The sequence below is a fragment of the Apis mellifera genome, linkage group LG5 (genome assembly GCF_003254395.2).
Source record: "Apis mellifera strain DH4 linkage group LG5, Amel_HAv3.1, whole genome shotgun sequence".
NCBI lineage: Eukaryota > Metazoa > Arthropoda > Insecta > Hymenoptera > Apidae > Apis > Apis mellifera.
In genome coordinates this window covers 6607789-6635733 of record NC_037642.1, presented here as the reverse complement: position 1 = coordinate 6635733, position 27945 = coordinate 6607789, and the positions used below count along the sequence as shown (strand labels likewise).

The 27945-nt window shown below is 29.3% G+C and overlaps 3 protein-coding genes across 7 annotated transcripts; 1 reads left to right on the top strand and 2 right to left on the bottom strand.

The window, feature by feature from the left end:
* Positions 1 to 68: 68 nt before the first annotated feature.
* Positions 69 to 6677, bottom strand: LOC552771 (hydroxyacid oxidase 1). 3 transcript variants are annotated; one of them, XM_625146.6, is made up of 9 exons: positions 6557 to 6677; positions 6137 to 6278; positions 5537 to 5688; positions 1416 to 1671; positions 1169 to 1297; positions 971 to 1103; positions 760 to 876; positions 571 to 682; positions 69 to 495 (listed from the first exon to the last, which is right to left on the bottom strand). In XM_625146.6, exons 2-9 carry the CDS (start codon positions 6271 to 6273, stop codon positions 428 to 430), a joined length of 1104 nt encoding a protein of 367 aa, XP_625149.1. In that variant the 5' UTR covers positions 6274 to 6278; positions 6557 to 6677; the 3' UTR covers positions 69 to 427. The 3 variants fall into 3 exon arrangements, with proteins under 3 accessions (XP_625149.1, XP_006562151.1, XP_006562150.1); XM_006562088.3 differs by having other exon boundaries at positions 6350 to 6662; XM_006562087.3 differs by having other exon boundaries at positions 6502 to 6662.
* Positions 2056 to 15742, top strand: LOC100578215 (N-acetylgalactosaminyltransferase 6). Of its 2 annotated transcripts, XM_016912175.2 has the most exons (3): positions 2056 to 2477; positions 2737 to 2871; positions 15421 to 15742. In XM_016912175.2, the coding sequence occupies exons 1-3, from the start codon at positions 2271 to 2273 to the stop codon at positions 15427 to 15429; spliced, it is 351 nt and encodes a 116-aa protein (XP_016767664.1). In that variant the 5' UTR covers positions 2056 to 2270; the 3' UTR covers positions 15430 to 15742. The 2 variants fall into 2 exon arrangements, with proteins under 2 accessions (XP_016767664.1, XP_003250009.1); XM_003249961.3 differs by lacking the exon at positions 15421 to 15742 and having other exon boundaries at positions 2737 to 4482.
* On the bottom strand, positions 13050 to 27733 carry LOC411981 (probable ubiquitin carboxyl-terminal hydrolase FAF-X). Of its 2 annotated transcripts, none has more exons than XM_006562082.3 (30): positions 27595 to 27733; positions 26021 to 26233; positions 25509 to 25773; positions 25158 to 25383; positions 24945 to 25079; positions 24709 to 24865; positions 24296 to 24619; positions 23947 to 24204; positions 23770 to 23868; positions 23401 to 23672; positions 23103 to 23304; positions 22684 to 23013; positions 22277 to 22611; positions 21950 to 22190; positions 21705 to 21842; positions 21316 to 21585; positions 19460 to 21219; positions 19197 to 19370; positions 18988 to 19129; positions 18615 to 18919; positions 18266 to 18516; positions 18025 to 18200; positions 17740 to 17936; positions 17526 to 17653; positions 17229 to 17395; positions 16879 to 17144; positions 16581 to 16816; positions 16302 to 16504; positions 15942 to 16207; positions 13050 to 15827 (listed from the first exon to the last, which is right to left on the bottom strand). In XM_006562082.3, exons 2-30 carry the CDS (start codon positions 26084 to 26086, stop codon positions 15650 to 15652), a joined length of 7767 nt encoding a protein of 2588 aa, XP_006562145.1. In that variant the 5' UTR covers positions 26087 to 26233; positions 27595 to 27733; the 3' UTR covers positions 13050 to 15649. The 2 variants fall into 2 exon arrangements, with proteins under 2 accessions (XP_006562145.1, XP_006562149.1); XM_006562086.3 differs by having other exon boundaries at positions 16302 to 16495.
* Between the last annotated feature and the right edge of the window lie 212 nt (positions 27734 to 27945).

Genomic DNA, 27945 nt, shown 5'->3' with positions numbered 1-27945 from the left:
CACACACGCATAATATGTATACAAAGATGAATATACAAGAAATATTCAATAAAATGCCAATATTGTGATGAAATATTTTCGAATTCGTTTTTATTCACCGACTCATTTATATATATTTCTTTCATATTATGTTAATCATCTTTACATTCTTCTTCCTTTTTTCTTTTTTTTTTATACGTTGTTCAATTTAAAAAAGAAATCAATCAACGTAAATATAAAATACATCGATTATTAAAAAAAAAGTGTAAAATAAATATTGGAGTATCTTTTTTAAAATATTCTTAAATTTACACTTTTAAGAACTTGAAATGATTGTAGATTCATCATAGATTTTTAAATAATCTTAAAAATTACATTTATCAAAGTGGCTTTCATACTTATGAATATACTTATTCCGAATAATTAAATTAATTTTATATTATATTTTTTACAAATGACTATAATAAGATTCATGTTGTATCATATCCTTTGTAACATCATTAACGGTTGCACAACCTGCAAATTGATTTTTAAATATTTAAAATTATTGTAATAATATTGAAATTTCAAATAACAATGTTTTAATTTTACCTGTTAATGCAAATGCAACATCAATTTCTTTTCTAAAAACTTCGAGAACTGCCCTCGCACCACGCTCACCGCCATAAGACAGACCCCATAACAAGGGTCTGGCAGTAAATACCTATTTATAAAACATAAAAAAAATAATTGAAAAATTTATCTATATTAAAAATAAAACTACTAAAATTTGACAATTACCATTTTAGCACCTAGAGCAAGTGCCTTAAAAACATCGATACCTTGCCTTATACCTCCGTCCATATAGATCTCTAATTTACCATTTACAGCTTTCACTATTTCTGGTAACGCCTCAATCTATGAATCATATATCGTTTTTCCAAAATTAAATTTTTTCATATTGTTATGTCATATAATCTGTAAAAACAAAATAAAATAAAATAAAACAAACCGTTGCTGGAATACTATCAACTTGTCTAGCACCATGATTCGAAACAATAATCGCTGATATTCCATTTTCAATAGCTAATTTTGCATCTTCTGGAGTGAGAATTCCTTTCAAAATAATTGGCAACTTTGTAATGCTATAAAAAAAATTAAATATTTTTTTTAATATTCATAAATTTAAATCGTAAAATTTTTTATTAACCTTTTAAGCCATTTAATATCGTCCCACGTTAAAGAGGCATCAAACAGATTCATAACATATTCACTTAAACCGGAACCAGATTCTGCATTATTTATTTTGGTCGATAATTTTCCTTGAAAGTTTCCTAATCTGAAAACATATTTTAATATTTTGTTAATGTTTTTAAATAAATAATAATAATAATCGTTTATTTTCAATCATTATTTTTTTCATGAGTTAAAATCTTATTATATGATATAACAAATACCTCAAATGATGTGGAAGAGAAAATTTGTTCCTAATGTCAGCTCGTCTATCACCAAAAAGTGGTGCATCGACAGTAAGGACGATAGCTTTAAAACCAGCGCGCTCTGCTCGTCCTACTAAATTTATAGTAACATTACGGTCTTTATATATATATAATTGGAACCATTTTATTGCATTTGGCGCAGCTTCAGCTACTTCTTCAATACTACTTGTTGATATCGTTGAAAGTATATAGATTGTACCTGCTCCCTGAGCAGCTAAAAATTAGAAAAGATTTTTATTTCACTTTATATTTTGCACATTTATAAAATTATTATAAAGTCACAAAACTGAATAATTAAAATTTTATATAATATCACAGTTTCATTTGTTTAAATTACTTTATGAAAATGCAAATATTTTTTAAAACACATAAAACATCAGTACATTTATTAATTTAAATATCATAATTTAAAATTTAAACAATAATGAATATACTTTTCATAAGAAGTGCAATAGGAAATGATAAAATAAATAAAAAATGAAAATAATATAGGAAAAATATGAATAATATCAAAAATGTGATGTGAAAGCTACTAGAGTGCAATCTACTGGAAGATACAGTTTTTAACATTTGAATGTATTCAGTTATTAGGAACTACTTCGATCTCAGAGGATCGATTCCCAGTCGACGCGTGACAACCGTATCTGTTCCATGTGTTTTATCGTTACAATTTATCGAAAACTTTATATCAAAGATAATAGCTGATAAGATATATTAATTATATACATATGAGGTTAGTTTCATGTAGATAGTTCGTTAAGCCGGTGGCTATAGCGTGTTTTCGCAAGTGTCATCGCGCGACATGAATGTATCATGATGATGAGAAGAAATGTTGTGAGTCTGATAAAGTTCTTCCTTATGGCGGTTTTTACTGTTTTTCTAACCGTTGTTGTGTTTCGTTATGTACGAGCAACACCTAACCATGAAATCATGACACCAGTTGCATTGGTAGCCTACGATAGTAGCAGTTCGAAAAATTTGGCAATGTATAGCAACCAGAATTTCAACAATCATTATCAGGTACGGATTAAAGACCTACTCATTATTAGCAAGATTAAAGCAAGTGAAACAGGTTTAGCGATAGCTAACCTTCTGCATTCCATGCAGTATCGTATAGTTGTTTTCGTGAACCCCGATACAAACGATAATATTTTAACGATATTAATTTAATAACTTCATTATTTTTCATTTTCATTGTTTTTTTTTTTTATTATTTTTTATCTTAAAAATAAAAATAATATCATAACGTAATGTTTGAATAAAATGTAATTTTTAACAGGATATTAATGAAAAGATAGATTGGCATGATTATATGAAAATTGAAGAAGAAGCAAAAAGAATTGGAAAAGGTGAACATGGGAAACCAGCATTTCTTTCACCATCTCTTGATGCATTAAAGGAAAAGTTATATCAGGTAAATGGTTTTAATGCTGCACTCAGTGATGAAATCTCAGTGAATCGCTCAGTACCTGACATTAGGCATCCAGGCTGTAAAGATAAAAAATATTTAAGAAATCTTGATTCGGTTTCGGTGATAGTCTCCTTTCATAATGAACACTTTAGCACTTTAATACGTACTTGTTGGAGTGTTGTTAATCGTTCACCAGCATCTCTTCTTCAAGAAATAATATTGGTTGATGATGCTAGCACTAAAGTAGGATTGAAAAAGACTTTAGATGATTATGTTGCCACTCATTTGCCAAAAGTGAAAATTGTAAGATTAAAACAACGTTCTGGTTTGATTAAGGGTCGATTAGCTGGAGCAAAAGTTGCAAAAGCAAAAGTACTTGTATTCTTAGACTCTCATAGTGAAGCAAATATCAATTGGTTACCACCTCTATTAGAACCCATTGCACAAGATTATAAAACTTGTGTATGTCCTTTTATTGATGTGATAGCTTATGAAACATTTGAATATAGAGCTCAAGATGAGGGGGCAAGGGGTGCTTTTGATTGGGAATTATATTACAAACGATTACCACTGTTACCTGAAGATCTTCAAAATCCTACAGAACCATTTAAAAGTCCAGTCATGGCAGGTGGTTTATTTGCCATCAGTTCTAAATTTTTTTGGGAATTAGGTGGATATGATCCAGAATTAGATATATGGGGAGGTGAACAATATGAATTATCATTCAAAATTTGGCAATGCGGAGGTCAAATGTATGATGCTCCTTGTTCAAGGGTAGGTCACATTTATCGTAAGTTCCCACCTTTCCCTAATCCAGGCAAAGGAGATTTTTTGGGAAAAAATTATAAGAGAGTAGCAGAAGTATGGATGGATGAATATGCAGAATATATCTATAGAAGACGTCCGCATTTAAGATCATTAGATCCTGGAAACTTGAAATCACAAAGAGATTTGAGAGCTAAATTACATTGTAAACCATTTAAATGGTTCATGGAAAATATAGCTTTCGATCTTGTCGACGTATATCCTCCTATTGAGCCTGATGATTTTGCATCTGGAGAAATTCGTAACATGGGAGTGCCAGAATTATGTCTAGATTCAAAGAAACGAAAAAAAGATGAACTTGTTGTAGTTGATATTTGCATAAAAGATAATCCAAACATTGTAGGAGAACAAGAATTCAAATTAACTTGGCATAAAGATATTAGACCGAAAGATCGTACAGAATGTTTGGATGTTTCTAAAGGAGGTACAAAAGCTTCAGTCAGTTTATATCCTTGTCATGGTGGGCAAGGGAATCAATTATGGCGTTACAATGTTGAAAAACAGTGGCTGATGCATGGTTACTCATCAAGATGCTTGGACACAGATCCAGCAAGCAAAAAAGTCTTTGTAACAAAATGTGACCCGTCTTCACCTACACAAAAATGGAGAATTGAAAAAGTGAATATGAAAGCTATCAATAACTGGGATAATGTGGGACCCAAACGACATTAATTTGCCTTTTATTGCCGTAACTTTTAAACCCTAAGCGTCTAATGTTTAATTACATGTATATAAACATACGTTCCATTTTCGTTAACTAGTCAATTAAAATCATAATGCATATTTGAATTTTTTTTTTTTACAGAGATGCGTATTTTGAGATTATGCGGGAAAATATTTTGAGATTATGAATTTATTTTAAATGATAGGACTTAATACTCCTCTTTTTCTTTAACCAATTTATGCAATATTTCCATTGTGACGCATTTTTAATATATTTCTATTGATGTAAATATTGTACGAACTCTCTGTTGTGCCTTAAAACGTATAACTGCATTTAGAATCTACATATATCATAATTACAATTATTATTACTTTATAAAGTAATTTCGCTTCAAAGCTCAATTTTTACCTATTACAAATAATCTTTTATTAATATAATACGTAAAGATTATATAATATATGTGTGATTGATGCGCGAAGTGTTTTTTATATTGCAAAATATTTCAATTAATTAAGTTTTTTGACTGATAAAAGAAAATGTACTTTTGTAATATTCGATCAAACTGAAAGAAGAGTAAATTTTTCCATGTACAATTATTAAATTATTAAAATAAAAAATTTTTCTGTACAAGAATTCCATTTTACAATCGAAATATATCTAAGCAATATAATAAGTAACTTTCTAAACAAGCGACAATGTTTATAACATATCATCTTATTACATAATGTATCATGAATTATCAACCATTTAACTTTTTATACAGACTAATGCGATTTTTTATGTATATTTGTATTTACATAATGAAGAAAAATAACAATTTAATTTATGTACAGTTTTGAATAAATTAAAAGAAAAAAAATTATCTATTTTATAAAAAAAACTATGTATTTGTTTATTCAAGTTCAAAATACTCTACAAATAATATTTTATAAACATAAAATATTCCATTGTAATTATCGCCGATTAATTAAATCAAACACGTGTTTGTGATTGCAACTATTTTTGTAAAATATTTGCATAATCAATAAAAATTTTTATCAAATCTATATTCGTGATATAATGAATATATATATTATATTTAAAAATTAAATATATAAATTCGTATAATTGAATGTTAGGAAAAAAATTGTAATTACGAGATTATAATTAATATTAACATTAAAAATTAAATATATTTACCTCTAACATTTGCACATTCGCCTTCAGGATGTGCCATACGTTGCATAGCTGCTGGCGCTATTCCCAATGGCATTGAGATTTTTTCACCCAAAATTGTAGTGCTTAAGTCTCTTTTGGAAACATTTCTTAAAAATCTTGGTCTTATCCTGTATCTGTAAAATGTTATAAAATTTTAATTAGTAATTAAAATCAGGAAAATTGATAAATAAATAATATATAAATGTCAATATGAAGATGAATTGCAATAGATTCGTTAATAATATTATTAGATTAAAAAATAATTTTCAAATTTACAGTAATGATAAAGTTTTCGAAATCTGAGTTTGAAGAATATAAAACTAAAATTTAATAATTTTAATTTTCGATAAAATAATTAAGAACTCTTTAAAAAAAAAAATAGTATTTTGAGACCACAAAATTTGATTTTGATTCGAATTTCGCGAATCTAAAAATCTAGTCTCGATCCATCTCTAATTTATAAAAAAATATATATATTAATATTTCGATTATTTTCAAATATAGTAAAAATTTAAACTTAAAAATTCGATTTTACAAGTGATTTAAATTTCTATTACTATGATTTTTTTTTTTTATACATACTTTTTAAAAGCTTCAGTATTTAATTTCAAACTGAACTGCTCTCCTGCTCCAGAATTGTAGTAATCTCTCACAGAAGGTGTTAAATTCTGATCAGCATATTTTTGAAAATCTTCGATACAAATCATTTGTTGAGACATGGTGTCTATATAAAAAAAATTAATTTTATACGATCAGTATAATTCGAGACAATTCAACTTATTTCCGTAATTTTACCGTTTTGATATAATAAATAGAGATTTTCAATGAATTAAAAAACTGAATTGGCGCGAGTATGCAAAAAAAAAAAAAAAACAAAATGAATAAACTATTGAAATCGAAAGAAATATTTCGAATATTTTAAATACAAAAGATCGATCACTCTTTACATTTACAAATAAGTCGGTCCGCGAATCAGTTGATTTTCCACTAACGAAAACATACGATTAAATGGCTTCGATGGTCACGTTCATTTGGTCTTACAACTAGTGACCGAAACCGACGCGAAATCAAGAAGATAACCCCGGAAGGCAGCGTGTTCACTAATGTTCCTGATAAAACTATTTGCTTTATCTAACTTCGTCGCATTGACTTCTCATTTATCTTTGCAGATTTAATGAAAGACGTTTGTGTTTTTTTCCGGACGATGAATCGCTTTTTATGTTCTGAAATCGATATAAAGTATAAACCATGGTATATATATTATTAATAATATTCATAAAAACATAATAGATACCGCGATATAAACATAACTTTGTTTTATAATTATAGAATGAACTTGAATGATCTGCAGATATTTATTATTCAAAGAATAAACCTTATTGTACGAAAGGAAAGATATATATATTATAAAGAGAATTGTAATTTTCCTACACGATTTCTCACACGATTTCGTAAAATATTTGAACACGAAATATTTAATATTTGATAACGAAAATAGTTTGTTTTCTTTGTTTATGGAACTATGAAACTTATATAACGCAAGATTAATGATAACGATGTCAATGTCAATATCAATTGATTATTCATATGATCGAATATTTGATTTGCACGCCGTGTCATTTTATGTTTTTTCAACAATAATTCATTTACGCATTTAGATTGTATCGTTTATTGATCAAATGAAATCTTTATGCGCAAAAATGAACGAGGCACTGAATTATTATATTAATTTTAATATATATATATATTATTATTATTATTATTATTATTATTATCATTGATTTGTATCAACGATTCATATTTGATCCGATCGATATAATAATTGTAGTATAATAATTGTTAATTCTTATCGAATCGTTCATGTATATCAAAAAATTATATAACTTGAAACTTGACTTAATCAGTCAAGAAAATTTCAAGGACAATGGGGGAAAAAATGTTGAAATTCGATAACAGGCTTGTGTAACGCTTGTTAAACTTTTTCAATTATATCTTCAACACAAATATCACATAGACGAAAACAATCACGTGGGTTTTTATACGAGACAATTTTTTTCTCAAAAGCGAAAAAAAAACTCGTAATCGGAATTGAAACAAACGAATTATATTATTTATTTTATCTTAATCGCGACACACAAGATGAAAGGAATGGAAGTGGAAATTATATTGAATTGTTTATTATTCTTCTTTTTAAACCGTACTTTATTACATTCTGTTAGAAATAATACACAAAAGATTTTCAGGAGCGGCGAAGTTTTTCACGCCGTTTTTCACGCACGAGATGAATTTGTCGTTCGATCGATAAATCCCCGTGGATCATATAGCGAACCGTCGTCTGCAACCCTTGATGATGAAAACTATCGATCGGGCCCGATTAAATTGATAATATACAATCTTAATTAATTATTTATATTAATGAAAGTTTCTGCGAAGGATCATAATAATAATATATATATATATATATGTATGTATGTATGTATGTATGTATGTATGTATGTACGTATGTATGTATATATGGAAGGACACCGATTTTTCTTCCTTCCTCTGTTTTTTTTTTTTTCTTTTTTTTTTATTATTATTATTTTTATTCTCTCAGGATTGCAGACCCAGTTGGCTCGATTTGCGATTAACGTTCGAGTGTAAGTAAAATGCTTACGTAAATGCGCCTATTTGAAAAACGAATAATGACAGAAAACGACGTGAGCGCTTATCTTCACTTTCTAGCTACTTTTTTTAAAGCGTGTTCTTTCTCAGTTATGTTTCTTTTACGCTTCTCACTATATCTTTTTTTTTTTTTTCTTTTTTGTTCTTTTCATTCAAATTTATCGATCGATCACCGAGGATCACTTATTACACAATAAATTAAGAGCATCATTCCATTTTTTTTTTTTTCGTTTTTTTTTTTCTTTTTTTTTTCCGTTTTCACTTTTGTTTCTCTTTTTACCTTCTTTTTTGGCATTACTTTCGTTTGAACGTCGATATTTGGTGCTCGGTTACGAAGCGAGTGTTATACAGTTTTTTCCAGTTTTTTTTTTTTTCTTTTTTTTCGAGACATGCACGCCTAGAAAAAAATCATTTGTCGATTATTTGGTTAATAAATCTTATGTACGGTAATTCTCTTGCAATAAGTTCAATCGTTAGCAATTTTTTTTCCCCCCCCTCTCCGATAAACATCGAGACGAATAAATTTCTTAATCTTGCCCTTTGCTGCTCGGACATTTCATCGAAATTATTTCTCGGGAATTTTTTCTTTCTCCCATATCATCCCATCGAAGTAAATATATAAATGGGGAAAAATAACCCGAGAGAAATTTCGTTCATCAAAATTGCGATCATCATGGTTTCAACACCTTCGATCCACAACGATCCACAATTTATTAAGAGATATTAAAATCGTAGATATTCGATCTTTTCTTTGAAAAGATCCAACAATCTTATTACATACGAGGGATAATTCGATCTTCGTTAAAAAATTTAAGAAGACGGGCAAAAATTGAGAAGGATAGATAATTAATATTACCGATGATCCTCTACGAGAGGAAAAGTTGAAAAGTCTGCAGGTTTCGGCCCCAGAATACTTGGTAATCGAGGGAATGATTATCCAACAAAGAATCCGTGATCGTTTCACGCTTAGAACGGATGAAAACGAAAAAAGACTCGAAGTTGGCGAGGCACAATCTGTTGAAGCACCATAGGTTGAAGGGCACACACACACACACCATATGGTGGGTTTTATCTCGATTCTCGATATGAAAGCGATAATTAAGAGCGCGCGAACGAAAAAGAAACGATATCGGTCGTTATTTGCATTTTCGTGCTTGGAGAAAAGAGCGCGATTTTATGAAAGCAGTATAGGCAAATGCAAGCGATAGGACATCCCTGGTCTTATCATTCAGCAAATAAAGGAAAAGGATATGAATTCTGTATAAAAAAAAAAAAAAAGAAAAAAAAAAAAGAACAAGGGATCGTGATTACGATTATCGTGAAAAAAACCTTATTCCTTTGAGATAAAACTTGTTTAATGTCCACGAGACAATTGATATACGGAATAAGTAATAATTATTTATTACTTTGTTCTCTCAAGTAATAATTGATTCATGGACAAATGAATGGCCAAAGCTTTTCATTATCTTTTTTTTTTTTTTTTTTTTTTTTTTTTTCTTTCCAACACTCCATATCTCGTATATAGTAAATTCTACTAAGTTAAGTGGCTGAACAACGCAGCTCTTTGAAATAAATACGGAAAAATAGATAACGAAAACAACTTCGGAGGAATGCGAGCAATGTATATTATTATATTCGTCCTGCGAATATCTCTGAGTTATCCTTTATTCACGGAGTTGAGTTACAAGGAACGCAGTGCACTGTTCACTGTTCGATTATCGATTAATTAGATTGAGATTTACGGAGTTTTTCGGCATTTTTAATAGACGTCTCTTCCGGCAATCAGGATGTACGATCCTGCTGTACGAGACACAATGAATTTCGTGCGGTGATGACAATATACGACCAGCAAAATTTTAATCGTCGATCATTCTAAGAGAGATCTTTTCCTTTCCTTCTTCCCACTCCTCCCCTATTCATTGTGATTCATCGTAATTGCGATTGGGATTCGGGGCTCGATCGAAAGATTCAACAGCTTAGTCCTAATATAGGACAGCGAAAATTAAATATTCTACTCGATATATCTATAGTATCGTGTGTAATACTTAGTGATTTTTCGTAATCCTAAGGATTACTATTATTCTACGGCGAATGTTAGCCGAACCAAACGATCCTCGACTTTCAAGATCAAGATCTTACAATTACTTTTACTTAATTCGAAACGATTTTTATGGTTAACGCGTTAAATATAATTATATTTAATACCATATTAAATATCGCAATAATTTCGTTGAACGTGATCATTCCACGAATCTCATTGCGAAAATTATTGTGAATGGAAAAAAAAAAAAAAAAAAAAAAAAGAAGTAAACGATATCCTCACGTTTTTACGTCGGCGTAAATTCGATAACGCTATTTTGTCAAATTTAAGAGAGAGAGAAAAATAAAAATAAAAAAAAAAAAAAAAAAAAATTAAACAAAAGCGTGTATTTGACGGACAAAGCAATATATATATACACACTTTCATATTTGGTTTCGAACGAAATCAGCTTGAAACCAACTGGCTCGATTATCAACGCTCTCATTCAGTCAGACGCGTCTACCGAAATTTCACGCACCGTTTTTTTCATTCACCGTTTATTATTATCTTCGATATAGGCAGACGTTTATCATATGCGAGTGACGAAGGGGGAGGAAAAAAAATATTTTCCCAATGTCCAACGTCGAATCGAACCACGATTTCGAGCTTTTATATAATATCTTTCCTTATCTACCGACTAAATTTCCATACGATTCTCGACCGTTTCGTCATTTGGATGCCAATGTCGAACGATTTTATTCGCACACACGTTAAGCAAGAAGTCACGCGAAAGAAGCCGTTCGCTCCGACAAGCGCTTCTGCTTTCTCTCTCTCTCTCTCTCTCTCCCTTTCTCTCTCTCTCTCTCTCTCTCTCTCCGTATTTTCATTGGCCCTGCTACGATCTCTATTTTCTTCTCCTCGCATTATATATTCTTCTTCGTAATTTCTTCATATTTCGAACAATAAAGAAAATAAAAGAATCTCTCACAAAGTAAAAATAGTTTTCGCAAATTTCCTTTTTGCAATCTCTTCGTTTATTTTAAGTCATTTCTTTAGACACGTAAAAACTGAGAACCGTAACAGGGTAAATAATTTAGATATCTTTATTCGCTTTATAATCTGTAAAATAGACAGAGGACGATCCATCTTAATTTATATATATATATATATGTACATAATTGGAAAAAATTATTATGAATATAATATTAATAAAGTATTAATAAAGTGTATATAGATTGCGTTAAAATATCAAAGATATCACTGGATATCCGATATCCAATAGTTACTCGTTTTGCTCTTTACATGGCACTTCATTTCTTACTTAATAAAAATCAAAATTAGAAAAGAAAAAGGAGATATACGATATATATTTTTGCTTTTTTTTTTTTTTTTCCTTTTTTTAAATAGCAAGTTAGTTTATAAATAAAAGTGGATCGTCCTATATGTCGAATCTTCTTAAAATATCAATGAACATTCCGATTCCGAAGATAGAATTCAGTGACAAAAGAGAAAAATATTAAACTTATAAATTTTTGTTACGTTGAATAACGCGATTGACGCTTAAAGACGAAAAACTTGTTGGGTTCTTGTTCGCGTTTAACCCTTTGCAATCCAATATTATTATTCGCGTGTAAAAAGGCAGTTTGGAATAAATTAACCCTCGCAATGCCATACCATAATTTTTTTTTTTTCTCGAGAAATATGAAATTCATTCCGTGATTCGAAGTAAAAAAAAAACTTACGATCATGCAATATATCGTAAAAATCAGCATCAAAAGGGTTAACAAAAAAAAAAAAAAAAATGTAATTTTTCGTCGAATAAAAGAAATGCTTGAAACAAAAAAAAAAAGATGTATTTTATAAATGGAACGCAAAGGGTTTTTGGCAATGAAATCAAATACGCGTGTAAATTGTAAATACATTGACCGCTTAACGAGGTAGTTTCATTGTTAAATCATTTCGTATTTTTTTCTCTTCTTTTTTCTTTTTTTTTTTTTATTTCTTTTTTCCTTTTTATTCGATTTCATTTATCCATCTGTTCTGTTTTATTTTTCGTTTTTTTTCATACTCGAAATAGTCTCAGTGGAGGTTTTCAAAGGCAAATGAAAAATACAAGCACCAATGTGAACGGTGGAAGTTGTTTCTGGTATCATGAAAAAGACATGCTGAAACGGAGATGTGTATATACGTGTTTGAAAATCTAATCTTTTTATATTGTTTTATATTTAAAACATAAAAAAAAAAAAAGTTGAAAGATTGTTTGAACAATTATATTGAAAAAAAAAAAAAAAAAAAAAAATGAAACTTCGAGAGATACGCTATGCTACTAAATGAACGAGGTTCGTTAATCTCTTTCCGTTTATTTAATTTTACTGACTAGAGCGTCGATCGAGTTAATACATAAAATTACCTTTACAACTAAAACTAAACGGACATCAACGAGGGACTCTTTTCTCCTTCCTTATTATTATTATTATTATTTTTTGTCTTTTTTTTTACCTTAAGTTTTACGAAAATTAACTTCGCGTACAGTCGAATTATTATAATTATTTTTTTTTCGTTTTCGTTTTTTTTTTTATTTTTTTATTTTTTTATTTTTATTTTTATTTTTTTTTCTTTTACGTGTCGTTTTGCTTAAGTATATAACTGTACAACTTTAGTTTTTTTTTTTTTTTTTTTTATCTTTTTTCATTGTTTCATGTGCATTTGCCTTTGATTTTGATTAATCGTCGTATCAGTTATCGAGATTTGAAATATTATTTCCTTTTCTGTTTTCTGCATTCTTATTTTTCTTTTTTTTTTCTTCTTTTATTTTTTTTTTTTTTTTTTTTTGCATCATTTTTCATCGTTGTTGTTCTCTGTATAATTAAGTTTCATGCAAAAATGTAATTTTGCATCCGACTATCTTTCGTTGACTATAAAAAACGAGCGTGATTGTTCGCAATTACCGTATTAAAGATGGTCAATCTTGATCGACTCTCGTAGATATATTTTGCACAAAATTCGTGATTCGTTAAAACCGTGAATTAGAATCATTTGCCCGGTTGTGTTATATCTCATATCCACTTTTCTATCTCTATCATTGCTCGTTCGAAAGAAAAAAAAAAGAAAGAGAACAAAATATGAAAGAAAGAAAGAAAAAGAAATGACACTATAGTACTAATATATCATGATACAAACTTCGAAGTTCGACCACTTAAATCTGATATTGATTGTTTGAAAGTAATCAAGTTATGTATATCATACAAGACGTGTTACGCTTATTCTTTTAGCGATACAATTAAATATTAAATAATTATAAACTACATTCTCTCCGTTAACAAAAAATTGAACTTAGCATACAGTCTGTGTACAAAAAACCAGGATTTACAATAGCGTACTAACCTCAATGTATAATAGGAATATAATAATTTTTATCACATATAAAAAGCAGTTGCATATGTACATATCTGAGTAAGATTAGGTACCATTATTATTTTAACCGATAGTAGCTATTATATTATAATTTGGTACACTGTTTAACGTGAATATTTGATAAATACGAACAGTAATCAATATATCATTATTTCCTGGTGTCTTGACATAATCGTTGATTTTCTCATCGCACGAATTCCTATGTATACACACGGTTTCTTTATATCCTCATTACACGTGACTTTATTTTTCTCTTTCTTCCTCTTTAGTAATATTTATATAATATTTATATAACACATATTATTTAATAAGTCTAGAGCTATGGCCAATTCATATGTTAAAGAATCGCAGTCATTGTTATTCTCATGTTTTATTATTTCATTGTTTTTATACAAATGCCTGATAAAGTACCGAACAGTGTATAAGCAGTATCATCTAATCTATCATTTTCTTTTTATTAATTGAAAACTAAGAATTGCTTTTACAATACTGCGAAAAGACCATAGCTCTTTTTTTTTTTTTCAACGATGGATCGTACCTTAGAACGATACAAATTAGTGTTATTCTTTTTATATTTATTTCATACCCTTTTGTGTCGCTACCGTCACGCTTTCTTCAATTCCGTTTTTCATTCGTTTTTCGTTTTATAGAAATTTTTGGATTTCGAACAAGGCTTATTTTTCTTTTTTGCGGCACTGCGACTCCTTATGTTAAACACAAACTGATCTTTTATTTCTGCCGCATTTTTATGTGTGTATTCATTATTATTTAAAATTAGAAATATTCCGTCATATTTGTCATTTCTTACTTGTATAATTTTTAAACAATCAACTGCACCATCTACTTGAATTTCGCTCGATCAAATTTTTTCTCATCATTTCTTATAAATAGCCCAAAAACATAACAGACAAAATACATATAATCAAACTTGAAATAACAATTCGTTTCTTAAACAACTATCTAAATACAAATGGAGTCGCACGATATCGAAGGCACAACTCTTTTCTCAAATTAGATGAACTGAAAGAAAGCACAATGGGAGGCATCATTGGTATATGTTTAAATTCTTATACAGCTAAAATAGCTGTATCGAAGAAGTGACTTTCCTTTCTTTATTTTTCTTTTTTTTTCTTTTTTATCTCCTTTTTTTTTGTCTTTGATATTCAAGATTAAGTACAAGGAAATTTTCATTTCATTTGAAAGACTAAAATAGTGAAATATTGGTAAATGTGTAATTTTTTCTTGATTTGTAACTCTGCTCTTTTCAATTAAGTCGGAAACTACTGTATTTTTTAGCCTTATTCTTCGGTCGTTAGAAAGTTTCATTTTTTAACTTTTTATTAGTAACAAATTTACATAGACATACGGAAGTTATGTTCTTTTTTTTTTTTATATCTTTGTTTTCTATTCCGGCAGAGACGGGATTCCATAACACTATTCGCTATACATTTATACAATCTTATCGTATTCCTACACTTGAATTCAAATGCATTAATCGAGGCAAATATAATTTTTAGCTCAATCGTTTTTTTTCTTTTTTTTTTCCTTGTCAATCTCTTTTCCGAAGATTTCTTTCTAAGAAAATGTTCTTTTTACCCGATATTCTCTAAAGTTCAAATAATATAAGTGCAATAAACAAAGAATACATGAACATTAGGGATAAGAAAAAATCACGATGAGAATTCGTTGCCTCAATCAATACGTAAAAATTCTGTTCTTATTTAATAATTGCTGTTTCTAATATCGTTCTTTTTTTTCTTCTCAATAGTGCAGATAGCTATGCCACATCGTATCATTCAAAGTAACTGCCCACAGTAAAACTGTCAAGTTACAAATGCAAGTTCTTGAATACCAGCAAAAGAGAACAAATCTGCGAGTTATATTTGTACAGGTGCCTCTATCGTTCGGCACCAAGCTGCTGGCGCAGTAATTTCTAAATATCTTGAAATGGTTTCACCGAGGCAGCAACTTGGTAGAACGTCAATATGTAGCGTTCATTATGGATCCTGGCTGGTATTTTGTGATGACTCACAGTTTTGTGGACTATGTAACTGATGAGCTGGTGGTGTGAGTATAACTGGAGATTGGGACCAAAGAGGAGTATGAACTGGAGATGGTCTAGGTTGAGATTGTTGTTCTTCTTGCATTTGTTGTATTACAGTAACATCAGGATAACTGAAAAAAAAAAAAAAATAAAAGAACAATTGAATAAAATTAAAATTTATATCTAAATAAAAACTATATTTATGATAAATAAAACTAAAGAAATTTTTTTCATCAAAATCTTACCCTATACATCCCCAGACTAAACTACGTCTCGATCGCAATATATCTCTGTTTTGTGGTTGATACTTTTCTGTTTCTTCCGTACAATCCTCGCTTGTGTCTTCCACTTCCTGTTCTTCATCGGGACAGAGTTCGCATGCCCTTTCTAATGTTTTCTTTGCACTGTTACTACGTTCCAAAACATAACCATTCGCAGAATCATTAGATTGAGCTGGTGGAGACCAATTACTATATGCATGGGTATATGGTGCTGCAGAAGTATAAGGTCTCTAAAAATAAAATTATCATATTTTTCAATTAATTAGTTCAAAAATTAGTTTTTTTTATACTATTATAATTAAAAAATAAATTTTTGTTCAATACTTTATCGAGTTCTTCATGAAGCCAGTCGGTAGCATGTATCCATTTTCTTTTCAATTCCGAACTATGATGTAAAAGTTGATGTGCAGGTCTGCATTTACTAAAAAGTTGCACCATACATTTAATACACTGATATCCTCTTTTCTGATAATGATGTTTACTTCTTTGTATTATCTCAAATAAACCTTCTCTTTCATCTGGTACACCTAATAATAATTACGTTTTACGATCTCAAGTTTTAACATCTCTTAAATTAAAAATTTATACCTGCAACGTTAGTACCTTTTAGAGCATTATGAACACGATGTGTTTGCCATGAATCTTCCATAAGAAGTACAGCAAGTAATAAGTCAGTATGATGTTTTATTTCATGTGCAAAAGAAAATCCAATCTGCCATAACAATTCACTGAGAACAGTTCGAGATACGTGAGGATTCTCCCAACAACAATATTGCAATAATTTTACTGTATCTTCAGTAACATTAACATCTGCATCTTCGATTAATTTTTTCATATAACTGCAAGACAAAAATTATAATTTATTCTATATCTTCTACTTAAAATGCAATTTAAGACAAACCTGTTTTTAACGAAGAGTATATCTGCTGCTTGTGGTTGAATAGGCATCAAATATTCATTTTGACATGCTGGATCACCATATGGATTTGATAAAGGTACTACTCCTGATTGTGCAAGACTCGAGTGTGCTTTTGATGATACATCACAACAACGTATCAACATACTAACTACTTGATGCAATTTTGTTAATTCAGGATACTGATATTTTATCGTAGGACCGGGTCCTTCATCAATTGCAACCAGCATAAATGTAACGGGGACATTTAACTATGATAAAAAATATGAATAATACAATTCAAATAAATAATTAAGTATTTTTTTTATTTATAAATAAAGAAAATTATAATTTACCTTAAGCAATTGAGCTTTTTCTGCAAGACCAAGCGATGCATACGTATGAAATAGTGAGAAATAATGTGGTAGATGGCGTCCATGATCCGAGATTTCACGATGAAGTAAAGAAAGAACTGCGTGTAATAAATGATCACTAAGCGTTGCTGTTGGATCCAAAAGTATAGCTAAAAAATATATTGAAGATGTTTTATTAAATTTTTTAAATTATTTTGTAAGTTCATTTTTATTATAGTTAAAAAAAAGATTTCATATTCACGACAATATATAAATTAAATAATAAATTGAAATATTTACTTGGTGCATTTAGACTAGGCGGTACGCACGGTCCATCTAAGAGAGAAATATGTGCAAGAAATACCAATATTTTAAGAAAAGCTGTTCGAACTTCTGTACTGGGACAACTCAAAAGATATTCGCAAAATCTAAAGACAATTAATTAATTTATAAATTAATTAATAAATAACAATATTTTATAAATTCATACATATGTATTTAAAAAAATGCTTACCTATGAGGATGATTAAATAGAACATTATGAGCAAACCAAGATCGCACTGATTTGCTGCTACGTAAATGATGGCAAACGATATCATACCAATCTGTTGCATTACCGCGTAAAGTTTTCTTAGTATGAAAACCTGTATAAAACAGAAATCTTGATGCTAATTGTACAGATAACATTGCGAGTTCCTCCTGTTCTGGGCTCTATAATTATAATTTTTAAAAATTATATATATTTGACAAATAATATTATTATGAAAATATATATTATCATTTTAATTAATCAACTTACAAGTTTTTCATTCATATTTTGTCTATTGATGTTATGAGGATTACAAGATACAAGTTTTTTAATAAATTGAAAATATTCTGCACTAAATTGATTTCGATTATGCATAAATTTGATATTTTGTTTTCTGACACTATATTCAATAGCTGAGGGCATTTTCATAACTCCTAGTTTCGTATCTAAAAATTATAAATATTTTCAAATAAGTACTTTTCAACAAATATAAATTTCAGACAATACTTACACAATGATAATTCGTTAACACTTTTCATTAAAGAATTTTCTTCTACATCTAATCTGGTATAAAATAACATATAAGCATTCCACCATCGCTTTTGTTTTCGGTAACTCATTCTTTTAAGCATATGGTCAAATACTTCTCCTAAATAATCACCACCAAAACATTGAGATTTCATTTCTTCTTCTTCTTCCATTTTACATTCCGTAACGTCACCGTCATCAAACTTATACCATTTCGCAACACCATCATTTTGCCTAATAGATACAATAATAATAATAAAAAAATTGATTTATATTAAAAATTATATGTAAATATTAATATTATATAATTGTATACATAAATATTTCAATACCTATGTAAAATATATGAATAATAATGACCACCACTAGCTTGACCACTATGTACTACAATGCCAGTTAATTGATACTTAGTACAAGTTCCTTTCATTGACTCTTCATAATCACAGTCTATAACTTCTCCCTCCAATTTTGCGAGTCCAGAAACAGTATAAGGTTCCATATCCAAATCTCGTGGAAATTCAAAATAATCGTTAAATTTTATGGCGCAAACCCTTTCATAGTCATATTCAAATCTTTTTAATTGTATGGCTAAAACAGGTGGTAACTTCTTTACACACAATCGTTTTACCGTCACAACCTAAAAAAATATTTAAATAAAAAATAAAAATTATAAATTTTATGAATATAATAATTTAAAATTCATACCTTTTTATTACATTTGTCGCAATGATAAGCGTCTGCACCCTCTAATAATTCTCCTTTTACATATTGTTCAAGAGAGTCCAATAAATTACTATGATTCCTTATATCCACGCTTATCAAACTAAATGGTTCCTCCTTGGAATATCTGAAGATAATGTAATGCGGTATTACAGTTTACCGAAAAAAGCAAAATTTAAGAATTAAGAAGGTACCTATGAGGGCAACCTTTGCAGATTTTCTGATCACTGTATGAACCACCCAGAATTTTGCTCATTATTTGTTCATGTCCTAAGGCTTTTAATGCCTCATCTAAACTTTCCACTAAGCTCATAAAAAATTCTACTGCATCTTGTTGTTCTCTAAGATTTACAGGTTCACCTTGCAGTCTGAAATATTAATAAAAAAATTGATAAATTTTTATAATTACAGATCAATAATAATTTAATTTAATCTAAAAATGTTTACAGATATTTACTTAAAATGTTTCCAAAGTCCTCTAGGTATATAATATTGTAATTTACTATATGCTAAATGACCAAAAATTGCTTGAACTTGCTTTAAAATACCAATATTATATTCTTTTCGAGATTCATCTGCTCCACATTTTTCTTCATTTGTATCATTATCATTTGTTTCTATCGTTTGTTCTCCTTCAATTCTTTCTTCTCCAGAAAAATCTTCGTTCAAATCTATCGCTGCACCTTCTGCAGCCAAAAGTCCAACTCTTATACTCTCAACCATATACAATTGTTGTAATACTGAATTCATATAACAAGTTGCGCCAGCGTTTTTCAAACCTACAAAACCTTTTAATGGCCTAAGCCCGACGGGTGGTAAGTAATCCCATTCTACTAGCGGTTCATCTCTTTCAGAGTAGAACATATCAGTGAGCATTGTGACTAGAAGTTTCATGTTAGGTACACAGCCTACACAAAGACCTACAAGTAAATCAAATGCGGCGCTAGTCGATTGAGGAGTCGTGCATACTGGGCTCGCTTGCGAAGCACTCAGTTCTCCAGTGCTACGAAGTTGCAACATAAGACGAGATGCAGGAAATACAAAATCTTCAACCAATTCTTTAATCAAATTTACTCCATGTTTTTCATCAGAGCCAAGTTCGTATTTTTTACTTGGAGGTAAAAAAGAAAGTAATTCTTTAGTAAGACTAAGGTGACCTTCGAGAACGGCTTCATCAACTTGACTTTCTCCAGTTTCTTTAACATTGTCCCGTACTTTTTTTAGCCATGCTATTTCAATGTTCAATAATGTTTCAGCTGTCAAGAGAGGACATCCCGACATATGTGCAAAATTTAACAATCTACATAAAAGCTGAAAATATTCGTGACTTTGTTTTGCATGTTCCATAACAGTAGTGTTCAAAACAGTGAAAAGTAATGTTATTGCAAAAAGTAATGGTTGATGACCACTACTATACCATGTCGATATAAGAAAAAATTGTTCAGCCGCAGCCATTCTAACTACTCTTGATGTACTCAAGAGCACAAGATCTATCAAAAATGTATGCCACATTTTATCTCTTGATAATGATTCTAATGCAGTTGGATTCAATACCAAAGCGATTGTCAGAACTTCTAATGCTTCTTTACATACTAACACATCATTATTGTCAGGATTATTTGATGTTTCCTTTTCGTTTATTTCATGAAGTGTATGAAGCATTTCAGCAGATGCATTTATATTGTTTAAATTACCTGTGGATGCCGCCCATGCTAGCCTAATTATGGCACGAATAGTAGCTACATCTGGTAACTCCCAGGAAAGAGCTTGCATAAAAAGTTGTCGACATTTGTCAAATTCTGCTGCTCCACACAACATTCGAAGCGCTAAATGTTGCGCCAAATTCGTTGCTACACTTCTCAACATATATTCAGTATTCTGATTAGGTACACTTTGTAAGGCTTGTTTTAAAACTGCTACTGGACCTCGATTATTGTGAACATGATTATCGTGATTTTCTGAAATTCCAGCTTGCTGCATTTCATCCATTACACAAGCCATCACATTACCCACTGTCGTTAATAGAAGTTTACATAATTTTAAAACTGTTAAATATGCTGCTCGTTTCGTAGTTTCATCTGCATTTGGTAAAAATTTATTTTTAGTTAACATTTCAAGAATAACACCAGCTTCGCCACTCTTTATGAAATTACACTGAAACTCAAATGCTCTTTCTGACATTGGATCTAAAACTGGCATTAATAAACTATATAAAACCTGAAATATAAATAATTTATTAAATATAAATAATTCATAATTTATTATGAATTATTTTAAAGACTACAAAAATGAGTAAATATTAGATAAATTTACCTCTAAATTGTATAAAACTTGGCTAGAACTTGCAGTAAAAAATAAAGAATCTACTGTAGTATTTTGTTCATTACAAAGAGCATTATCTAAATTGTTATCATCTTTACAGTGACCGAATAATGATTGTAATCGTGATACAGTAAGAGTATCTGGTGGCACCAATTGTAATAAATTTCTTGCACCATCGCGTAATTGCGCGTGTTGAAGACTACATCCAAGATCTGCCAATTGAAAGAAGAATGTAGCATACTGCGATCTTTGTGATATAACCTGTAATAAATATGAAATTATTAAATTTTTAATTAAAAAAAAATTTTAAATTTATACTAATTATATTTTAAAATTTTAATTATATAAATATATAATAATAGTTATATAAATTAACATACCACACCAGGTAAACTATTTTCTGCTTCTATATCTGGCCCATCATATGGATGATGTGGAGAACTAGTAGAACTATCTGAACTACTATCTGGTGAACTTGGCAAATTGCTATTAACTTGACTTAATTTCGCAGACAATAGCTATATAAAAAATATTTAATTCTTTAATTATTGCATTATTATTTTATTTTAAAAGAAAATTCTAAGGAATTGTTACTATGTTTTAAAAAGGAAAAAAGTATATATACCATTTTATCTCTTAATGGAGTTTGAGAAAGTAGTTTTCTATCATCTGTTGATTCTAAAGGTTCTCCATTAAGAAATAAATCAAGTTTTACATTTGATCCATTGGCTTTAATTCTGCGTAATATTTGTCGCCTTAATGATCCTAAAGTGTCATTACTATGTGTAAATATTTCTATATCATCCACATTACGACCAGGATTCGCAAAACGAATGATAAAAGATAGATGCTTCCCACGAACTGCTCTGTAATTAAATAAAAATTTTTAAAAATATATACAATTTTCTTATTATTTTAAAAATTCGTCATTTTTATAAATAAATAAGAATACCTATGTAATGGTAATATTTTCCGTTCTCCTGGAAATGTTGTATCACATTCATTTATATATTCTTGTAATACCTTCATAACACGACACATCTTCATAGCTTCTATTTTAATTTTATTTGACATTTGCTGCTCACGTTCTTCTTTTCCTTCAAGATATACTTTACTTAATACGGATACAGTATCATAATGAGCTTTCAATCTGTCCATACATTCTCCTATATATGTCACATGAAATGCCAAAACTGATGACTGAAGTCGTGGTCCTAAATTAGTATTCACTTCTTTTAATAATTCTATAGCTCGATTTGCAATTTCTTCAGGACTATTGGTCACAACCTAAATAAAGAAATCCATATTAATATATAATATAAAAAATAAAAGAAATAATTAATATTAAATTCTACTTACACGCCATAAATAATCTGTACCAATTAGGTCAACGTCATCCATAAGAAATGTTCTTCTTTTCAATTTTAATTTTCCTTCTTTAGAATTGACAGCTTTGAAAAATCTTTCATAGCATTTAATACCACTTTCCGTAAGTAAAGTTGGATCTAATTGTAATATATTATTTTGGAAGAAGTCTTTATTTATTGCTGGGTCAAGATCTGGTTCATCTCCCATTAATTTTGAAAACCATTTGAAACATGCTTCACGATCGGATACAAATACACCTTGTTCTGCTAAACATTGCCAAATTTGTTCAGCTTGATCTGCACATAACCATAGTTGACCATCCTAAAAGAAGAAGATAAATAAATTTATAATAATGCACTATTAGAAAATATCAATATATATAAGAAAATATTAAGTAAAATAAATGTTACCTTTAACAAAAAACGAAGAAAATTAAGTCTTTCTTGGACTTGCATAATATGGTTATAACGACCATCATGCATATAAATATTTGCGTCAATATCTGGATTTTCTTTCACCAACTGTCGCATTTTATCCATATAGTTTGTTAAACTGTTCGTCACAAGAATTACTGCAGAATGTTCTGCTTGAAGTCGTTCTATAACATCTTGTCTATATCATAAAATATAATAGAAAAGAATAAAAAAATTTTCATTAATAAATTACTTTAAATTATTAATTTCTATGTTATTATTTAAATAAATATACCTATAATGATGATTCCGTTGTCCATGACATGCTATATTAGGATTTGGTTCATAAAGGCAGCATATTTCCCGAATTTGTTTTAATGCAGGTAAAGCCCATTTATCACTATTTTTTAATTCTTCCACGCATTTATCCAGCCAAATTGTCTTTTGAGCATCTCTTTCTTGTGAACACGAATAATCAAGAATCTTTACATGAGCATTTAATGCTTGATCCATTATTTCAGTAGGCACTTCATCAGAATGAGCCAAATTCCAAAAAAGAGTTAAAACCTAATATTAATAGAAAGTTAATTAAATTTAAAAGTAATACAGTATGTTTTATATATGCAATAAAAAAAAAAGTTTTATAAATAAATAGTTTTAGTACTTTATGTGCCATTACTCCATCCTTATCATCCTCTGCTAATCTGCGAATTAATTCTAATAATTTTTCTCCTTGTTTTTTATTAGCAGTCTTCCAACTCATCTAAAATAAAAAAAGATTTTAATTAAGTTATAACAATCAATGGAATAATAATGATTATAATTTTATAATAGTGAACACCTGAAAACATTCAAATAAATGGTCAAGTTGTTCAGGACTAAAATCCCAAGCAAGTTTGGCTAATAAGTCATGAACATTTTTCACAATTGCTTCATGTTTTCCAGCTTGTGCTGCCCAAACAGCATCTAAATCTTCTAAAGTTAATGCTCGTTCTTTTATAATAAAGCGTAAAATCTTTTCCAATTTTTCAACATATTGAGGTTGATGTAACGAATCTCTTAAAACAATTTCTAAAACTCCATTTTCTTTTATCCATTTCTATATAAACAGAATAACATTATTTATCGATATTGATTAATTATATGCACTTGAATTAAAACAAATTTTAATGAGATTAGAATGAACTTACCGCCATACATTCTGCAGTAAGCCATTCTTCTTCTTCAACTATCGCATTTCGATGTTGATAAAAACTAACAGTAGCAATCACTTTATTTACTTCATTTAAAGCATTCATTTTTCCATTAAATGAAGAAATTTGCAAGAGTCTCAATATCATTTTCAATCTCAGAATTCCTAAATTTTTAATCATCTCTTCTTGATGTGGTACTCGTGATACTAAACATTTGGCGGCTTTGATTATAGCTGATATTGCATCATTTTTTGATTCATTTTTCGCTTCTTTTTTTAATTCTTCATCGGTTAAGTTATTCAAAATTACAGGCACCATTTCCTATAAATATTATAATATTATATAAAAATATATAAAAAACATAATTTCAAATATAATTTTTTAATAAAATTTTTTCATAAAATAATTACCACAATAGGCATAAGATATTTAACTATTGTGTGAACAGTAAGTAGTTCATAACATAAACCGAAAGGTCTGATTAAAGCATAAATAACTGGTACTGTTAAATTTCGGCCATTTTGAAATCTGGAGAGTAAAATTTCAAATCCATTAAGACTGCCAAATCTGTAAAAAAAAATAAAGTTAAATATATCATACATAAAGTATAAAAGATAAAAAAATTATTATAATATCATTTATTAACCTATTTATGAGATCTACTAGCCATCCACGAGGACTTCTTGAATCAGGAGGTGGCCGGGCATAAAGCTGTTCATCAGGGATATCACTACCCGGTGGCACAGTTTCTGAAACTCTTGCTGCATTAAATGTATGAAATCTAAAACAAAGTTCGAGAAGTCAATATAAGTGATAGAAATACAATATATCTATTACTTAAGAGGAAAAAATAACTCACTTATTACTAGGATTAAAAACCATTGCCAGCAAATCAAGAAGAGGAAACCAATCCTCATCTAGTTTCAGAATACATAGATCCACCAATCGCTCGCAGTTTGCATTAATACAATTTTGAATATTCATTTTCCAACTACTTACTGCATCATCAGTCAATATTTTAGTAAAAGAAATAGTGAGTCCTTCTCGAAAAAAGCGCTGACATGCTTCACTTTGTACATCAATTCCTAAATAAAAATTTGTATTTATTATAGTAAATATATATTTTATATTTAAAATTAATAACATTTAATTCAATAAAATTTAAAAACAATTTGTAATATTTATAATATATATAGTTATAATATATAACCTTTTTTACAAAGATCGATACTGGCTTGTAACAGGCACTCTAATTCTTGTTCTGGTAGAACTGGTACAACCCATCGTGGACTAGATATTTTTTCATGAAGCATATTGAGTTTTGCAACAGGAAAATCGGGTTCGCCATGAAGTTGATTACTATCCTCTATTGAAGTTAAGGTATCATTGGTGCATTCTGTTTGTACCACATTTTCCGTGAGTTGAAGTCCTGACATTGTATCAGCTAATTGTTGCGGACCCGGTGGACTATGCATCTATTATTATATAACATTATTTCAATAATATAATTCAATTTAATGATAAAAATAAATATAAGTTTCAATAAACATATCAATAAACATATTTTAAATTATAACAACATATAAAACATTACAATGAATTTTATAGAAAAAATTTATTTTAAATATAACTTAAATATATTACATTATAATTTGTATATTTAATTGGATAAATAATTATTATATATCATATAAGAATAATTTATATGTGATTATAATATACCTGTGTACTTTGCTGGCTGTCAGGAGGGTCTATGCCTACTCCTTGGCCTCTTGTGGCAATCGTCATTTTGTGTGCTCTTTGCTATATTCCAATTGTCTCAATACCTCTTGGTCCAATAATCGCACCACCAATAACAATCATCCAACTCATTCACTGACATTAAATATAATTATACCCTAAAGGCCTTGTTTGAATAAACTATACCTACATTATCTGTAACAAAACAATAAAAATTCTATATTAAAATTAATACAATTTGTACAACTTATATTAAAATATAAAAAATATTAGATATTACAAAAAATAATCTTTCAATTAAATACATATAATACTAATCTAATAATTAAAGAAACTATAACAATAGGTAATAAATATTTTTAAATCTTATAAACTATTTATGCTATTAATTAATTTTTACAACAGTTTTATATTCATTAAATATTCATTCTCTTATTATCTTTGTTTTATTATCTTTATCATTTTTATGTTTATTAAGAAATCTACTATTATTTATAACACAATAATAATATGTGAATATTTATGTAAAAAAACCAAGAATGATTAAAAAATATAAAATAAAAAAATATTTAAAATCTTTGAAAAGTAAATTAATTGAAAAATTAGAATGGATGAAAAACCTGTAAGAGAAAATCTATGTAATTCGGAGTCGTCTCGAGGGACACCGGTACCATCAATATTTTATAGTCGAGTAACAGAAAAAGAATTTAAGGAAGACTGTGCAGTAAACGTAGATAACGAAGAACGTTTCGTACATTCTATAAATCGCATGACAGCATGATCTTGTTAAGGTTTCAGCGAACAAATTCCAATTATTCGTCTTGATCAACGAGAACGATTCTTTCATAAACGTTAATAGCCACTCGATCGCACGAAACTAATAACGAAACTAATAATCACGTCCAAGGGTCTATATTCCTTTGGAATTTCGCAATTCATGAAAGGTACGATGTCATGTCGCGAATTATTTCTCTATCTCCTTCTCTCTTCTTTCGATCTCTCTCTTGCTACCTCTTTATTTCTCGGGTGTATCGTCAAACGTACCGAACTGTCAACCGTCAAAAATTAGAATCAGGAAATGACCAATCCGGTCTGCTTTCTGTTGATGAAAAAGCATCATCGACCAAAGAATTTCGCGAACAATCGTCGCTAAATTAGCTTGAAATTACGCGAAATATGTATACAGCGTGCTTACAAAGGACTAACGTCGAGCGGCGACGAAAAGAAGTCTCGATTTTTCATAAACGCGCACTTCTTCTACGAATGTCAAATTTCTTTCGATAATTAGAGATAAGTGAAAAGATCCCACGTAACCGGTACCTATGCAATTTCAACAATCCTCGGTGTCCAGGGAGCAACTATTTTCGCCCCGTTCACTCAACCGGGCCACCTCCGGACAAAATGGCGGCCATCCTAACGATTAGCATTGCCGTATTAAAGAAAATCTTTCAAATTTTCTTTTCAAGAAAATGCCGATTCGTTAAAATCATGTAAAGATACACAGAAACTTGTTATTATCACCAATTATTGCATCAAACTTCAATTGAGAAACGCACCTTTACATAGTAAATGGTGGTAGAAATTTGTTGCACTTTTTGACGTGACGTTGTAGAACTCACTGGTAAATCTGTAAACACGACTATCTTACGGCGCTACTGTCGTTCTCTAGTCAAAACGACCACTGACACCACATTCACGGTGTTTCTGGTGTATTTTCTTGCTACTTCCTTTAATTTTGATCATCGCTTCTTTTAATTCTTTTTATTTATTCACTTTTTAATTGAAATATTCTGTTTCAAAACTTTACTATAAATAGTTTATTTCCCTCAATTCATGTTATCTATAAAATTCTAATAATATAATGTATATATGTACAAAAAATTTTCAACCCCTATTATTTTATATGT

Bases quoted from the DNA above. Each gene is read 5' to 3' on its own strand.
- LOC100578215 (XM_003249961.3), top strand. From the start codon at position 2,271: ATGATGATGAGAAGAAATGTTGTGAGTCTGATAAAGTTCTTCCTTATG. The intron at 2,478-2,736 runs GTACGGATTAAA...AATTTTTAACAG, and splicing joins ATTTCAACAATCATTATCAG to GATATTAATGAAAAGATAGA.
- LOC552771 (XM_625146.6), bottom strand. From the start codon at position 6,273: ATGTCTCAACAAATGATTTGTATCGAAGATTTTCAAAAATATGCTGAT. The intron at 5,689-6,136 runs GTATGTATAAAA...AACATTTTACAG, and splicing joins AATACTGAAGCTTTTAAAAA to ATACAGGATAAGACCAAGAT. The intron at 1,104-1,168 runs GTTAATAAAAAA...TTTTTTTTATAG, and splicing joins GATATTAAATGGCTTAAAAG to CATTACAAAGTTGCCAATTA.
- LOC411981 (XM_006562082.3), bottom strand. From the start codon at position 26,086: ATGACGATTGCCACAAGAGGCCAAGGAGTAGGCATAGACCCTCCTGAC. The intron at 19,371-19,459 runs GTAAATATCTGT...TTAATATTTCAG, and splicing joins GGACTTTGGAAACATTTTAA to ACTGCAAGGTGAACCTGTAA. The intron at 17,145-17,228 runs GTAAATTATAAT...TTTTTATCATAG, and splicing joins AAAAAGCTCAATTGCTTAAG to TTAAATGTCCCCGTTACATT.